Genomic DNA, 18428 nt, shown 5'->3' with positions numbered 1-18428 from the left:
GAAACAATGCAGCAGCAGCAGCAGCAGTAGTGCTTCTCAAACTTGAAAATTAAAATGAATCACTGGACATTTTGCTAAAATGTACATTCTGATTCATTAATCTGGGGATGGTGCCAAGATGCTATATTTCAAATAAGCCCCCAAGTGATGTTGATCCTGCTGATAATTACATTTCGAGTAGTAAAGTTCTAAAGTGTATATATTATACAAAGATACCATATTGACACAATATAATATAAAGTAAGGCATGTTTAATACATTTTGATTTAAATTATAAAATTAAGTAATAACCACTCTTAGATGGATAGGTCTTTTAAATTCTTAAATATATCTCCCTCCAAAAAAGACAACTGAATGGATACAAAAATACTTAGAAGGTTAACTATAGAGCTGCTGCTACTGCTGCTGCTAAGTCACTTCAGTCGTGTCTGACTCTGTGCGACCCCATAGACAACAGCCACCAGGCTCCCCCATCCCTGGGATTCTCCAGGCAGGAACACTGGAGTGGGTTGCCATTTCCTTCTCCAGTGCATGAAAGTGAAAAGTGAAAGTGAAGTCACTCAGTTGTGTCCGACTTTCAGCGACCCCATGGACTGCAGCCTACCAGGCTCCTCTGTCCATGGGATTTTCCAGGCAAGAGTACTGGAGTGGGTTGCCATTGCCTTTGAATTCAACATAGTACTGAAGTCCTAATGGACCAATTCAGCAAAAAAAAAATATCCAAATCAGAAAGAAGTATCTCTTTGCAGGTGACATGATCCTATATATAGAAAATCCTAAAGAATTCGCAAAAAAAAACCAGAATTATTAAACAAATTCAGTAAAGTTTCAGGATACAAAATTGATATATAAAAATCAGTTGAACATATGCCAACAATGAACTATCTGAAAAAAATTTTGTAAAGCAATCCCATTTGTCATTTCAAACCTATAAGATAGTTAGGAGGTGAAAGATCTGTACACTGAAAACTATAAAATATTGATGAAAGAAACTGAAAAAGACATATAACTGAAAAAATATGCTATGTCCATGGATCAGAAAAATTAATATTGTTGTTAAAATGGCCATACTACTCAAAGTCATCTATAGATTCATTGCAGGTGGATACAGATTCTTTACCAGCTGAGCCACAGGGGAAGCCCCACAGATTCACTGCAATCCCTATCAAATTCCAAAACATTTTTCATAAAAATAGAAAAAAATCCAAAATTTATATTGAACCACAGAAGACTTCAAATAGGTAAATCAATCCTAACAGCAAAAACAAACAAACAAACAAACAAAAAATGGAGGCATCACACTTCCTAATTTCAAACTCTATTATGAAGCTACAGTAATTAAAACAGTGGTACTGGCATAAAAATAGACACCCATACCAATGAAACAGAATTCAGGGCCAGAAATAAACCCATGAATATACAGCCAACTAGTATTTCATAAAAGACCCAAGAATACCCAATGGGGAAAAGACAGTCCCTTCAATAAATGACACTAGCAAAAGTGCATGCCCACACATACACAAAGATGAAATTGGACCCCTATCGTATACCACTCACCAAAGCTAAGTCAAAATGGACTAAAGACTTAAATGTAAGACCTGAAGACACAAAAATTCTAGAAGAAAACAGTGGTAAAAAGCCCATTGACATTGGTGTTGGCAATTTCCTTTGAATATGATACCAAAAACACAAGTAACAAAGGAAAAAATAAAAAAACAGGATTACATCAAACTGAAGATTTTGTACAGCCAAAAAAAAGAAAAACTCAACAACATGAAAAGGCAACCTGTAGAATGGGAGAAAAATATTTGCAAAATACATATTGATAAGGGGTTTACATCCAAAATAAGGAGCTTATAAAACTCAACATCAGAGAAACAACCAATCAGAAAAGGGGAACTTAATAGACATTTTCCAAAGAAGACATACAGACGGCTTAAAAAAAAAAAAAAATCCATTTAAAAAACGGGCAGGAGGCTTGAGTAGACATTTTTCCAAAGAAGATATAAAAATGGCTAATAGGAAAATGAAATAGTGCCCAATAACATTAATCCTCAGGGAAATGCAAATCAAAACCACCATCAAAATTTTAAAGTGAAATATCACTTATCAGCGTGGTTATAGAGTAGGGCACTAAAGAGCTGAGTGAAAGGTCAATAGATGGTTGGGGCTTGCTGACAGTGGTGCTCACTGAAGAATGATCTGACTAAGCCATGTCTTGGGGAACCCCCAAAGAATCTATCTGTAAGTCTTTCCTTCTTGGACTTCTTACATTCACCAGAAAAAATTCTTTCTATCTCTTGCTCTGACAATATACGTCTGATTACCTACATCCTGTGGGCTGACAGAGAAGATTGGAAGTCTCAATATTCAACATGCAAAAGTTTCATTTATTATTCCTGTTTTCAACACAGTACCCACCTGTCTTCTGCCTTTTACTATTCTGTGGTGCCTTTATTTTACCCTTTAAAGAAAATCTGCCTTTAGACTGCTGCCATGTAAGACAGGCACTATAACCCAGCTATATGGTGAGAAGGACAGGCTCTTGGAAACCAACTGCTTAAACACATTTTTAAATCAGTTTTTTTGTTTTTAACCCCATTTTAACTCCATTTCCAGAGGTACCCAGTGTTTCCAACTCTGAGTAGTATGAATTCCTGGTATATAAATCAGTTTTCTCAGTTTTCCCCTCTGCCAACTTATAATTGCATTTTCTCAGGTTTGCTGAGTTAGTTTGCACTCATGCATCTGCTTTTTATCTTTTAAATTTTGTAACTTATCTCCCATTTTCTTTGTCTTTTTGGGTTTATTTTTTTAAGCTGTTTAGTTTCCTTTTAGAGGGGCTTTGGGAAGGACATGAGCTGACAATGTATGTTTAATCTGTCAGGTCTAACCAGAAGTCCTTTTGATTTTTTTTATACTACATTTCAATAATGAATAGAAAAATCACAAAGCAAGAAATTAAATTTAGACTGCAGCTATCTCTTTCCAAATCTAGCTTTCTATAAGCTCCTTCTTTCTGAGTATGACCACTGGTTATTTTATTTTAATAAAACCAATAAACTCATATGACAAATATTTTACTGTGATTTAAAATGGATAGATGTTCTAGCATAATTTTTGAATGTGACTAAATAATCTGCTAAATTATAATACATCCAGCTAAAATATTCTTTTATGATTGAATCAAATGAATTTTTTCAACCTATAATAAATGCTCTTTATTTTCTGTGGAATATACATTTTATCTGCCACTGCTTATATTTCAGATTATCTAGAACACCTGGATTTAAATTCATTAATAGGTTTTTCTAGTTATAAACACATTATGTTCTTGATAACAAACCACTTTAAATCAGATGCCTACATAAGAAAACCTAGATAATTCACATATGATTTTAATTCAGAATATAAAATTTTTCTCAAGTTTTTATCAGTTATTACTAACTGATAATGTGTGGCTGTTAACTTTGGCTGCACACTGAACAATCACATGGGAACTTTAATAAACTTTAACAAATACTGCTATCAGCCCATCCATATTCTGGCTTTATTGGCCTGGAGTGCCAATAAAACTCTCCACTAGTTATTTCTAATGCACAACCAACATGGAAACCTTTGGCCTTCAGCCTTTACCCCTGCTTTCCCACGTGATAAATGAGGATGACATTGCATCTTTAAAGCAAAATCAATAATAGTTGATTGAATAAACATTTCTGGACCTCAGACTATATTAGATGGCATGGTGAAACGGAGTTATATAACCTCCTGCCTCAGCCCACAGGTATTTTGCAGTTTAGCTAAGAATGTGTGGAGAAAGGACTTCTGAGGTGGATGGGATAAACTCTGGTGCCCTGAGCTTTCTAGGGCCAGCACATGACCTCTTATCAGTAGATCTCAACCTTATCTACATGTTAGACAAGGAGTAATTAAAACGGGGTCTTTGGGAGAAGGGACCAGGCATTAGTATTTGAGAGTTCCCCATGTGATCCCTGTGTGAAGACAGCATTGAGAACAGTCCTAAGACAGCTGGGGTCCCATGGGATTCAGAGAGTGTCAAAGGAACAGAAGGTCCACACTGTTCTCATTCCTCCCTCTGAAGACGAGTCATTTTTCTCTGTTCTTCTGCCCTTACTATTGCCTCTGATCCCTTCAGTTTAAATTACACTACCCTATGTCCCCATTCTCTTTTTTCACATGAATTTCCTATTCAATGCAAGTCATGTGCTTTGGCAGGAAATATGATCAAGGTATGTCTGTATAGGGGAAGATTATTCACTGATGGTAGAAAATACTAAAATACAGGAGTGGAAGCTCCTTTTTCTACTCACTGACCTGATACTGCTCTGCCCTCACATATAAAGTAGTGAGCTGACAGTAATAAGCACTACCAAAGATCCAGTCCGGTGTTTAAAAGGGCTTGAAGGTTTTTGTGGACATACAATATTTCATTGTCTTAATTATTTGAAAATTAATAGAAATATATGATTATTGTCACATATAAGGGGTAAGATCTGTGATTCATTTAGCTCAGTGACCCCCAACAGACCTGCTGTGGAAAGCATCGGCCTACTCCTTCTACTTGGAAACTTTGAACCTTTGGAAAACAAGGACAGACATTTATTTTTTAGCATTAAGATAGTGGAGTTTTTTGTTTTGTTTTATCTTGGCAGTGCTAGGTCTTGGTTGCAGCATGTAGGATCTTTAGTTGCAGCATGAAAACTATTAGATGTGGCATGTGGGACCTAGTTTCCTAACCAGGGATCGAACCCGTGCCCTCTACTTTGGGTACAATGTGGAGTTTTAGCCACTGGACCACCAGGGAAGTCCCTAATATAGTGTTTTTATTACTTTAGAAATATCTGTTGAATGAATGAAGTCAAATTTTATAGTTAGGAATATTTCTACCCCTGCCCTCACAAACACCTTGTTTTCAAAAGGACCTAACCACTAATTAATTTTTCTAATGTGCTATTACAAACAATCTGTTTAAATAAACTTGAATTTTAGAACTATGTTAGGTTTACAGAATTATTAGGAAAACAGTACAGAGTTCCCGTATACCTCATGCCCAGATATTATTAACATCTTACATTAGTGTGATAACATTTGTCATAATTAATGAACCAATATTGATACATTATTATTAACTGAAGTCCATGCTTTATTCAGATTTATTTGGGCTTATTTTTTCTAATGACCTTTCTCTGTTCCAGCTGTCGTGTCTCACCTTAGGCTCCTCATGGCTATGTCAGTTTCTTAGCCTTTCCTTGTTTTTGATAACCTTGACAGTTTTGAGAATCACTGGTTAGATATTTTATAGAAAATCTCTCAGTTGGGATTTGTCTGATGTTTTCATCATGGTTAGATTGGGGTTATGAATTTTGGGGAGGAAGACCTTAGAGGTAGAGTGCCATTCTCATCACATCATATGAATGTTACACTCTATCACACTTATCACACTGATTGTTGTTAACCTTGAGGACCTGCCTTGAAATGGTGTTTATCAGGGTTTGTCACTGTGAAGTTTCTTTTTTTCTCCCGTGTCGTACTGTACTCGTTGGAAGAAAGTCACTACGCACAGTCCACACTTAAGAGCAAAGTTGGCTATTCTAGGCTTGTTGTCTTTCCACATAAATTTTAGAATCAGTTTGTCAACATCTACAAAATAGCTAGCTGGGATATTGACTGGGACTGCATTGAATCTATAGATCAAGTTGGGAAAACTGACTTAACAATATTGAGTCTTCCAATCTATGAGTATAGAATATGTTTTTATTTATTTATATCTTTGATTTTCTTCTTCTGTGTTTTATATTACCTGGATATAAGTCTCATACATATTTTGTTAGATTTTTACCTGAGCATTTAATTTGGGGAGTCTTATTATAAATGGTATGGTTTTTAATTTCAAAGTCCAATTTTTCATTTCTGATATATAGGAAAGCAGTTGGCTTTTGTATATTACCTCTGTAGCCTGCAGCCCTGCTATAGTTGCTTATTAGTTCCAGGAATTTTTAAAAATTCTTTGGAATTTTCTACATAGATAGTCATATCATCTGCAAATAAAAATCATTTTACTTATTCCTTCCCAATATATATACCTTTATTTCCATTTCTTACCTTATTACATTAGTTAAGACTTCTAATACAGTGTTTAATAGAAGTGTTAACAGAGGCTGTCCTTGCCTTGTTCTCAATTTTATGGGTAAATTGTCCATTTTCTCACTATTAAGTATAATGTTGTTGTGTTAGTCACTCAGTTGTGTCCAACTCTTTGTGACCCCATGGATGGCAGCCCACCAGGCTCCTCAGTTCATGGGATTCTCCAGGCAAGAATACTGGAGTGGGTTGCCATTCCCTTCTTCAAAGTATAATGTTACCTGTAAGTATTTTGTAGACGTTCTTTATCAAATTGAAGGTGTTTCCCCCTATTCCTAGTTTGCTGAAGGTTTTTATCATGAAGGTGTGGTATAAATATTTCTACAAAAATAAAAGAAAAATCCTACCTCCTTAATAAATCAATTTGTTTTTCCTACCTTCAAGTTTTATTGATTTTTAATAAATAAAATATACTCATATAATGGGGAAGAGATTATATGTTGTATAATTATGTAAACATGGGTAGACACAGGCTTACAGTTTCCCCAGGCATACATAATATTATATTTGGTGATAACAATGTAAATTTAATTTTGTCTATTACTTTTTCCACTTAAAGTTATAGCATATGCTATTTTCAATGTTCCTTTACAGATTTCAAAATCGCATTTTTAAGTGTCTCCAAATTCAATCTCTATAATTCATTCATTAATTCATTTCAAATCATTTATTAAGCATCCACTATATATCAGGTTGGGAAGACATACACTTCCTAAAGTAGGATATGGCAATACTTCAGTATTCTGGAAAATTCCATTGTAAGAGGAGCCTGGCAGGCTACAGTCCATGAGGTTGCAAAGAGTCAAACACAACTGAGCGCACACGTGCACGTGCACACACACACACACACACACACACAGAAATACAAAAAATAAGACACAAACACTACTTTTGGGTACCTCACAGTCATGATAACAAATGTAGACTACTGTGTATTCTAAGTTACCTTGATGGCAATATGAGCAGAGTTTTGGCAGCTTGGAGGTTGAATGGGGGCATTTAACTCAGTGGAGAGAACAAGAAATACTTCTCCAAAGAAGTGACATTTGATGGGACTCTTGAATGACTGATAAAAATTTTCCAAATGAAGAAGCAGTAGTATTACAAACGTTTAAAGCTGTAAAAGAGTCTAGAATGTTTCAAAAACAATTTAATGACTCAGAAGCTTGAAGTTAATTGAGGAGAATAATAAATGAAGATAATAAGGTAGATTAGGATTGTACAACATGCTGAGTTTTAGAATAAGAAATCTGGTTTCCCACATGGAATCAGTAGAAGCCAGTAAGCAGTGGGCTGACAGGATCTGCTTTGAATTTAGCAGGATACTTAAGAAGTGGTGTGGAAGATAAATGTGGAAGATAAAGATACATGTAACTCCATGGCTGATTCATGTCAATGTATGACAAAACCTACTACAATATTGTAAAGTAATTAGCCTCCAACTAATAAAAATAAATGAAAAAAAAATTCTACATCATACTAAGATCATAATTTATTAAACCATTTGCCTATTTTGGGAGGGGCCATTTTAAGTGATTTCTAATTAATAGTTATTTTAAATAATATAAATATCTTCATGCATTTGATTTTATATTATTTTGCAATTTTCCTTACAATAAATTTTTATAAGATAAAAATATCTTATTCAACACCTTTTGAAATGAATTTGATGTATTTCATTAGTTTGTTATGCATTATGTGAAATTTACTTCTTTTTTCTATATGTACCTTTCTCAATGTAATTCAGCATACATCTATTAAATATCTACTAAGTGCTATTTATAATTTTATATAGTGTGGGAAAGATCATAAATATAAGTCAAGGGGTTTACAATCGAATTGGGGGGATAAAGAATATATAAACTATGAGACATTATGGAGGTTTCTGAATCCTAAGCTGAAAAACAAACTATAGAAAATGGAGCAGCATCCAAAAGTTTTATTAGAGAAGAGATACAGTGATACCCTAGAAGGAACACTTTGGTTGAAATTTGTAGGATAGGTTAGAAGAGACTTGAAAAGAGACTTGTGAACACTTTATTAGCAGCCAACAAGAATGAGATCTTGAAGTCTGGGGCAAAGAAATGGGAGTGATCAATTCAGGATTCTGAAATTCAAAAATTCTTCTCTAAAAAACAGAGGAAAATCATCTCTAATGTGGGCAAAGCCAATGAACACTCTCCTTTATGGCCATTTAATGCTCAGTAATACCCAACATCCAAATATCTTTTTGTTTATGGAAAAAAGGGAAGACTCTCTCTGCCCTTTGTTGTTTAGTCTCTAAGTCATGTGGACTCCTTTGCAACCCCTTGAAATGTGGCCTGGCAAGCTTCTCTGTCTGTATGATTTCCCAGGCAAGAATGCTGGGAAGATTGCCGTTTCCTTCTCCAGGGGATCTTCCAACCCAGGATTCGAACCTGTGTTTTCTATATTGGCAGGCAGATTCTTTACCACTGAGCCACCAGAAAGGCCCTAAAAAGGAAGTGCATGGGTGCGTGCTCAGTCATGTTGGAATCTTTGTGATTCCATGGACTTTAGCCCACCAGGATCGTTTGTCCATGGGATTGTCCAGGCAAGAGTACTGGAGTGGGTTGCCATCTCCTACTCCAAGAGATCTTTCCCACCCAGGAATCGAACCCACATCTCTTGCATTAGAAGGCAGATTCTTACCACTGGGCCACCTGCAAAGCCCAAAAAGGGAAAAGGGGATCCAAATTGGTTAAGGTAACTGTCCATATGAAAACAATTTTTAAAAAAGTTGAAAAGTCATCGTTTGTGATGTTTCAGTGAAGGTTAATATAGATACTGTGCTATTTTATGTGATCAGTACAACACCCCTGTGTGTGTGTGCTAAGTCACTTCAGTCATGTTCAACCCTTTATAACCATATGGACTTAGCCCACCATGCTCCTCTGTCCATGGGACTATCCAGGCAAGAATACAAGTGTGGATTGCCATGCCCTCCTCCAGGGCATCTTCCCAACCTGGGGGTTGAACCTGTGTCTCTTGCATCTCCTGCATTGGCAGGCAGATTCTTTACCACTGAGCTACCTGGGAAACACTTGAGGATTTTGCTAAAAAGGCAGGTTTCAATTCAGTAGGTCGGGGTAGGGCCTGAGATTCTGCATTTCTAACAGTCTCCCAAGAGATACCTCTGCCTGCTAGTTCACAGATCATACTTCAGGTGGCAAGGATTTAGAGTAGCGATTCTCAAATACAGTGTATTATGTTGGGCATTAAATGGTTCTGAGACCAGTGCCAGTGTGTGTGGATATGTATGTGTATGGGGGGGGTGGTCCCCAGACACCAACAAACAATGTTCAGATACTAGCAAGATGTCCAAGAATTAAACTCAATTCTGTTTACCCAGAGATAGTTTCAGATTCCACAAACTGAGAGGTCAGTCCTACAAGACTGCCCCCTCGGCCCTACTGCAGACACCAAGTCATAAACTCAGGTTATTACCAGTGCTTCTGACCAACTGGCTACAGTTTGGAGATTCCAGTGACCCCTCCTTGGACTTTGGACTTCAGATGCCAGTTGTTACCAGGTTGTTACCTATACTTCTGACCAACTGGCTATAAATCAGAAATTCCCAGGACCCTTTCCTTGGGTTTGCTTAATTTGCTAGAACAGCTCACAGAACACAGAAAACCCATTTGTTTACTCACTGGATTACCAGTTTCTTATAAAAGTATGTAGCTTGGGAACAGCCAAAGGGAGAGATGCACAGGGGAAGGACACTGAGCTTCCATGCCCTCTCTAGGCACGCTGCTCTCCTGATCTTTTCAGGTTCACCAACCTGGAAGCTCCCTAAATCCTACTCTTTTGGGTTTCTATGGAGGCTTCATGACATAGGAATGATTGATGAAATCACTGGGCATTGGCTACTGACTGATTCAACTTCCAGTCCCTCTCCCCTCCCCAGAAGTCAGAAGGGGGCAACTGAAAGTTACAAACCTCTAATCACAGGGTTTGCTCCATTGGTAACCAGGCCCACCATTAGCTGCTTTCTAAGAGTCACCATACTAACACAACAAAAGACTTTAGTCACTCTCAACACTTGGGAAATTACAAGCGTTCTGGGAGCTCTGAGCTAGGAACTATGTAGAAAGACCAAATATATATGAGAAATATATTTTGACCATCTAGATGACCAAATATACATTTCTTATAAATCACAATATCACATACATTTAATTTATTTCATTTTTATATTATAAATAATGCTATCAACATACATTAACATAAATTTTTGTCTACAATACTGAATCTTTCTTTAAATGGCTAAGTGTCAAGGGTTTTCATATTCTTGCCACATTACTCTACAGAAAACATTGTACTGAGATTTCGGTTTTGCTAACACTGAGTAATTGTCTTTTAAATGAGTGAAAATAAGGTAAAACAGGAACACATAGTGGACAGAATTATAAATTAGTACAGTGTTTCCTGGAGAACAGTGTTGTAAGTACATGAAAAACCTTGAAACTAGTACTCAGATGGGCAGTTCTCACTTGGAATCTCTTGTCATTTTAATCAGGTGACAACTAAGACTGGACACATACTATGACCTCTTTGCTCCCATGTTTAGAACATCAGCTGGGATAACTAGGACTTCTGGGGGTTGGCTGCACATCTGTCTATCATAAACATGCTCTTCATGTGGCTAGCTCGGACTTCCTCACAGGATGATGGTCTCAGGGTAGCTGGACTTGTTACACAGCTGCTGACTTCTACTAGAGGAAACTTTCTAAGAAACCGAGGTGGGAGCGGCAAGACTACTTACCCACTTAGTCTTGGAAGCCATTCAGTATCATTCCAACTGCATGCTGTTGGTCAAAAGCAAGTCATAAAGACAACTCAGATTCAAGGGGAAGAGACTGCATGAGGGTGCAAATCCTGGGAGATATAAAGGGATGTGTGTGTATAACCTTTTTTTTAATTGGTGTTTCAGATAACTTTTCAAATGTTAATTGGCTGTTTATAAACCATGACCTTAATTCTCAAGCTGCTATGAATGCTTTTTATTTACTACAGGAAGAACCTGAAGAAGGAAGGGCAAGTATTTACAAGTCAGTGATCATCAACACTTCTAAGGAGATGATGTGCTTCAGTGACTATCCCATCCCAGATCACTATCCTAACTTCATGCATAACTCCCAGGTCCTGGAGTATTTCAGGATGTATGCCAAAGAATTTGACCTTCTAAAGTACATTCAATTTAAGGTAGGGAATTTTGTGGGTAACCCTCTCTGTGTTTGAAGTTGTTTGCAAAGTAAATGAATAATGTGTTCATTTGGCAATACTTATGTGCAGCTTTGTTTGATGTGCTCATGTATTTATCCAATAGACTCCACACTGTGTCTTCTCTCTGACTGAAAAATATCTATGGGGAAGTCCCTCTTCTATGTATTTTGACTACAGATCCAGGAGCAACCTTCATTTCATTGCCTTCATTCTGTATCACTTGATTATAATAAACAAATGAGAACTGACACGTATGGGCACTTTGAAAGCTTCTGGTGCCACAACTTGTTCCATAACTTGCCACTTAGCCTTTTATGCTTTCTGAAGGGCTTGCCAATGCATTTTTTTATGTGATCACAACAACCCCATGAATTAGTTATTGAACAGTTATGAGAAAGCAAATAAGTTAACTCTGGTGTAGAAGAAAGAACACTGAATTGGGAAAAAAAAATCTTAGTTCTACTCTTTGTTCTGCTGCTGATCTACTTGTGACTTCAGGCAAGTAAGTCCCTCAACTTTGATGTGTCTTAGTTTTATTTGTAAAACAAGATGATTGTAGTATGTCACCTCCTTGGTTCCTTCCTGCTGTAAAATCTTCCATGATAGTTCTATCATTTTAAGCCATGACCATAAAAGAACCAGTATTTCTGACAGCTGGCAAAAAGCCCAAATCTTCTACTTTCTGATCATTCTACTAAATCATGCCTTTTTCTATTTAACAACAAAATTAAAAATGGCCATATCCAGTGACAACTTCCAAAGTCAGTCATTTACAGCCTAGTGGTGCTTCTCTTCACTTGTTAAAAACACTTAGGTCTGTTATCACATTAAGCAGTGAAGAAACAAATACCAAAACAACAACAACAACAGAAAACAGTGATTTAACAGTCTAGTTAAGGAGACAGAAAAGTGAAAATTTCATTGGAAGCATAATTAATAAAAATACAGAGTTACAGGGTGATAAGTGCTCTGAGATACATTGCAGCTCAGAGGTGGGACACTTAACCCATCAGAGCTTGAATTATCAGGTACCAAGGACGTTTTCTTAGAGGAGGTAACACCAAACTAAATGTTGAAGGGTGAGTATCTCCAAATAAAGAAAGCATAAAAGGATGATCCAGGCAGAAGCACCAGCCTGTGTAAAAGTAAGAACACAATAGAGAGGAACTATAAATAATATAAGATCACTTGGGTATATAAGAGTGGTATCTCTATTAGTCCATCAAGACATTATGGTCATAAATCCTAGAAGCACATAGGACATACTCTTAATGTTTCCTTAGACTAGGTAGAGTAACCTGTATTTGTTTTTAAAGCTAAAAACTGTACCACTGATTATCCCATCTTGTATCTTCTTTCTTTCTAGTTACTTGTAAAATGGGCATTTATAGGAGTCAAAGAAGTTCATTTACACAGAACATGAGCCACTGAGATGTTTTTCTACTCTATTAGGAAAGGGAGACTTATTAGCTCAGTCATATGTTTAAGATTAGACAGTGAGATCAAAACTTGAGATAAGAAGGCATCATTATCAGAGAAATGCAAATCAAAACCACAATGAGGTACCATTATACGCCAGTCAGGATGGCTGCTATCCAAAAGTCTACAAGCAATAAATGCTGGAGAGGGTGTGGAGAAAAGGGAACCCTCTTACACTGTTGGTGGGAATGCAAATTAGTACAGCCACTATGGAAAACAGTGTGGAGATTTCTTAAAAAGCTGGAAATAGAACTGCCATATGACCCAGCAATCCCACTTCTGGGCATACACACCAAGGAAACCAGATCTGAAAGAGACACGTGCACCCCAATGTTCATCGCAGCACTGTTTATAATAGCCAGGACATGGAAGCAACCCAGATGCCCATCAGCAGACGAATGGATGAGGAAGCTGTGGTACATATACACCATGGAATATTACTCAGCCCTAAAAAGAATTCATTTGAATCAGTTCTAATGAGATGGCTGAAACTGGAGCCCATTATACAGAGCGAAGTAAGCCAGAAAGATAAAGACCATTACAGTATACTAACACATATATATGGAATTTAGAAAGATGGTAACGATAACCCTATATGCAAAACAGAAAAAGAGACTCAGATGTATAGAATAGACTTGTGGACTCTGGGAGAAGGCAAGGGTGGGATGTTTCAAGAGAACAGCATCGAAACATGTATATTATCTAGAGTGAAACAGATCACCAGCCCAGGTTGGGTGCATGAGACAAGTGCTCGGGCCTGGTGCACTGGGAAGACCCAGAGGGAATGGGTGGAGAGGGAGGTGGGAGGGGGGACCGGGATGGGGAATACATGTAAATCCATGGCTAATTCATTTCAATGTATGACAAAAACCACTGCAATGATGTAAAGTAATTAGCCTCCAACTAATAAAAATAAATGAAAAAAAAATAAAATAATAAAGCAAAAAAAAAAAGAAGGACATCAGAGGATCTCAGGATGTCTGGGAGTATGGGGAGGAATAGGCATTTAGTGCATCGAGTGTCTTAAAAACACAAGAGAAACCCAAATTTTATTCAAGTATCATATTGCCTTAGGGTATGGTCCAAGAAGGGCTTCCCAGGTGGCACAGTGGTGAAGAATCTACCTGCCAATGCAGGAGACACAGCAGACTTTGATCCCTGTGTCAGGAATATCCCCTGGAGGTGGAAATGGCAACCCATTCCAGTATTCTTGCCTGGAAAATCCCATGGACAGAGGAGCCTGGTGGGCTACAGTCCAGGAGATGTCAAGAGTCAGACACGACTAAGTGACTGAGCATACACACACGCATGGCTTAATGAAACTAGTAATTTGCACTTTTATAGGAGAGGACAGTGCAACATTAATTTCCCAACTCGTTTGAATTAGGTTGCTCATGAAAGTTTTCTCACTCTGACCTAGGCGGTGGTGGTTGTGATGGTTTAGTTGCTAAGCTGTGACCTACTCTTGTGACTCCATGGACTGTATCCTGCCAGGCTCCTCTGTCCATGGGATTTTCCCAGGAAAGAATACTGGAGTTGGTTGCCATTTCCTTCTCCAGGGGGATTCTTTCTGACCCAGGGATGGAACCCTGGTCTCCTGCATTGCAGGTGGAATCTTTACCAACTGAGGCATGGCCCAAGAAAAGTAGTCATTTGTACTCTTCTAGGAGAGGATAGTGCAACGTTAGTCTGCCAACTCTGTTTTATTTAGCTTGCCTCGTGAAAGTTTTCTCACTTTGACCGTAGCCCCAAACAAAAGAAGTTCTTATTTGTAGAGTATGAAAATCAAGTATCCCTGCCTTAGCCCTCTTATGTGGTATCTGCCCTTTGTGTAACCCCCTGCAAAGACAGACCTGTCCGGGAAGATGACCACTGCATAGGCTGTGGCTTCAGTCCCCTGTGGCGACCCTTTTTCTTCTTAGACCACTGTGTGCAGTGTGAAGAAGCAGCCTGATTTCCCCACTTCAGGCCAGTGGGAGGTGGTCACGGAATCTGAAGGGAAAAAGGAGGTGCATGTCTTCGATGCAGTTATGGTTTGCACTGGCCATCACACCTATGCTCACTTACCCTTGGAAAGCTTCCCTGGTAAGTAGCCTACTAAGCGGGAAGACCCTTGAACCATGCCTGTGACCTGGTCCCTAAAGAATGGTCTGAGTGATTCCTACCTTGGGATGAAACAAGGCTTATCCTAATTCTGCATATTCTCCTGAAAAATGTTGCAGTAACTTGTATTAATAATATTTGGGAGGAAGAGGTAACAGTAACATGGGAGACTAGAGGAAAATTAGAAGGCTTTATATTTAGTTTCACAGTGATTATAGTTTTTCTAAGGATAAAAAGAGTTGATCTGCATTAGATTGAATGAGGGCTTTTAAAAAAAATTTTATTGGTGTATAGTTGATTTAAATATTGTGTTTTGAAAAATTTCTGCTATATAGCAAAGTGAATCATATATCCACTCTTTTTTAGATTCTTTTGCCACACAGGTCATTACAGACTATTGAAAAGAGTTCCCTGTGCTATACAGCAGGTCCTTATTATTGCTATTTAGTTGTCAAGTTGTGTCAGACTCTTTTGCAACCCCATAGACTGTAGCCCACCAGGATCTTTTATCCATGGGATTTCTCAGGTAAGAATACTGAAGTCAGTTGCCATTTCCTTCTCCAAGGCATCTTCTCAACCAAGGAATCGAACCCGTGTTTCCTGCATTGGCAGGTGAATTCTTTACCACTGAGCCACCAGAGACCGCTTATTAGTTATCTGTTTTATATACAGTCGTGTGTATATGCCAATCCCTGGGTCCCAGTTTATCCCTCCCCCACTTTTCCTCACTGGTAACCGTAAGTTTGTTTTCTATAACTCTTTCTGTTTTATAAATAAGTTCATCTGTGCAATTTCTTTAGACTCCACATATAAGAGATACCATATGATATTTGTCTTTCTCTGACTGACTTCACTCAGTTTGACAATCTTTAGGGGCATCCATGTTGCTGCAAATGACATTATTTCATTCTTTTTCATGGCTGAGTACTATTTCATTGTATAAATGTACCACATCTCTTTATCCTGAATGAAGACTTTTTTTTTTAGCAATGGAGGAAACAAACAGAAATATTGAGTTTATAAGCAAGAAAATAAAGCTTAAAGAAAGAGTTAAATTACAGTCTTTGGCCTGGATTTTCATTTTGAGGGGGAAAAAATACTATGTATGTGCTCAGTTGCTCAGTTTTCAACTCTTTGTGTTACTACTGGAGTGGGTTGCCATTTCCTCCTCCAGAGGATCTTCCCAACCTAGGGATTGAACCCAGGTCTTCCTGCATTGCACATGGATTCTATGTATACTCTAGAGTATATAAAAACATATATACTACAATTGAAATGGAAGTAGGTATTTACAGAAGACGAAGAGAGGGTGGGGTGGGCAAAATAGGCAAAGGGGATTAAGAAATACAAGCTGCTAATTATAAAATAAGTCACAAGGAATATAATATACAGCACAAAGAATGTAGTCAAAATACTATAATATTGTTAGAGAAGGAAATGGCAACCCACTCCAGTGTTGCTGCCCAGAGAATCCCATGGACAGAGGAGCCTGGTAGGCTGCAGTCCGGAGGGTCACAAGGAGTCTGACACAACTGAGCATCTAAGCCACTATAATATTGTAATAAGCTTGAATGTTTCATAATCTATAAAATATCAAGTAACTGTGTTATACATCTGGAACTGATATAAGTCAACTACAAAAAAAAAGAAGAAGATGAAAAAACAAAAGAGAATGGAGGTTTTCTGAAGTAATTTGGATTTGTGAGTCCACAAGTCCAAAATACAAACAGATCCTTAGTTAAGCAGACTACTTATGATAAGGAAATCACAAGGTTTGACTCTGAAGCTATGGGAAAAGAAAACATGCAAAAATATTTAAAAAGGTGACAGTGCACTTGAATAAAAAGAGAACACATGGAGAATATATGCATAAACTCTACACACTGCACAAAAATTGAATGATTTAACAAATAATATCAGATAAACCATTACCCAGTAATTATTTTTCCTTCTCTTGTAGGAATTGAGAAGTTCAAAGGACAATACTTCCATAGTCGAGATTATAAGGATCCAGAGAGTTTCACTGGAAAGAGGGTCATTGTAATTGGCATTGGGAATTCTGGAGGGGACCTGGCAGTGGAAATTAGCCACAGGGCCAAACAGGTTTGAATTAGTAACATTATTTACTTTGCTTCACCAAGGAAGCTGCAGGTGGACCCAACAGAGTATATATACCTGCACACAGCCCATCAGTACCAATGGCAAATGTAGGGATTGGTTGTGTTGCCTCAATTGGCAACATCATGATTGATGATGTCACTGAGCCAGGTTACAAGTTAAGATTTCCATCATTCATCTGGCCTCACTCTAAGGAATTCAGACATGATCAAGGACTGTGCCCATAATCTCACTCAGCTGTTTCTTCGGAGTGTGCCTCTGGCTTTGAATAAGACCACGTGATTGCTGGGAGAGCTTGTTGGAATGCAGCATCCACAGTGTGGACTACCTGTTGTTGGCCGGCATAAGTGCTAAGCTCTTATTTTGAAGGAAAGTGTACTGGGTCATTGAAAACTTTTCACTCATAGGCTGGTAGGGGAATTTCCCCCTTTGCTCTTCTTCACTCCCCAAATGAAAAAAAAAAAAGCAGTCTTGTCGGGGTCCAGCCCCAGCAGGATCCAGGGGGACCCTCAGGATGAACGGCGTCGGCGAGAGAAAGACACTTAGGACCGGCCTTGATAGGGCCAAGTCTGCTAGGGAGAGAGAGAGAAAGAAAGAGACCAGACCAGGAATGTGCAGCAGAGTCTGGCAGTTGCTTTATTTTTTACCATCGCCTTTATACCCTAAGTTGGTACATTTCTAAGGGGCAGATAAGCACACAGACTTAGTTTAACATGACATCAGCTTGTCCTTCACGAAACCAGGTGTGCTCTGTATATTTTTTGTTTATGAGAGTCTTTTCCTATAGATTTTTTGTACATTATCTTTTGGCCTTGAAGTTAGCAGAAAACAGAAAATTGGCAGTCTCATGGTACAGCAAATTGCAACATAATAGAAATACAATCTTGTTAACATAAAAGACAGTCTTTTTGTAGAAATTCTCAGCTAAATTTATCTAAAAAGTTTAACACACAAAGACTCTGTGGCTCTGGTGAGGCAGCCCCTGTTTAGCACTGTTGGTTAAAATTAACAATTATCTTACTGTTTTTACACTAGGGCTAAACTCTTATTTTACTATATCTTTAACTATATTAATAATAGTTTCCACTGCACAACCTCAGCACATTAACATCAATCAAACGTTGATCTAATAACCACTTTTAAAACAATATTTTTTCTATTTTCTAATAGGGCTTCTTCACCCCACAAAGGGCTCTGTGCCTATTAGGGTCTTTTTTTATGGTTAACCTCTATGTATAATATCTTTTGGTCTTCAGGTCCAATGACAATTTATGGCTTGCACCTGGTGCAACTTTTAGCAACTTCAGTAGCTGACCCTG

The 18428-nt window shown here is 37.9% G+C and overlaps 1 protein-coding gene across 7 annotated transcripts in view; it reads left to right on the top strand.

Annotated features, from left to right (window-relative positions):
* FMO5 (flavin containing dimethylaniline monoxygenase 5) overlaps positions 1-18428 on the top strand; it is a 40542-nt gene that overhangs the window by 3772 nt on the left and 18342 nt on the right. For 6 of the 7 annotated variants that reach the window (XM_020909016.2, XM_020909015.2, XM_020909012.2 and 3 more), the window contains exons 3-5: positions 11200-11388; positions 14811-14973; positions 16952-17094. In XM_020909016.2, coding sequence (XP_020764675.2) covers positions 11200-11388; positions 14811-14973; positions 16952-17094 — 495 coding nt within the window. The remainder of the gene's footprint in view (positions 1-11199; positions 11389-14810; positions 14974-16951; positions 17095-18428) is intronic. The other variant, XM_070467201.1, reaches the window with a different exon arrangement.

Source organism: Odocoileus virginianus, chromosome 5, assembly GCF_023699985.2.
Source record: "Odocoileus virginianus isolate 20LAN1187 ecotype Illinois chromosome 5, Ovbor_1.2, whole genome shotgun sequence".
NCBI lineage: Eukaryota > Metazoa > Chordata > Mammalia > Artiodactyla > Cervidae > Odocoileus > Odocoileus virginianus.
Note: the sequence above shows the minus strand (reverse complement) of the source record. Positions and strands in the feature narration are given on the sequence as shown.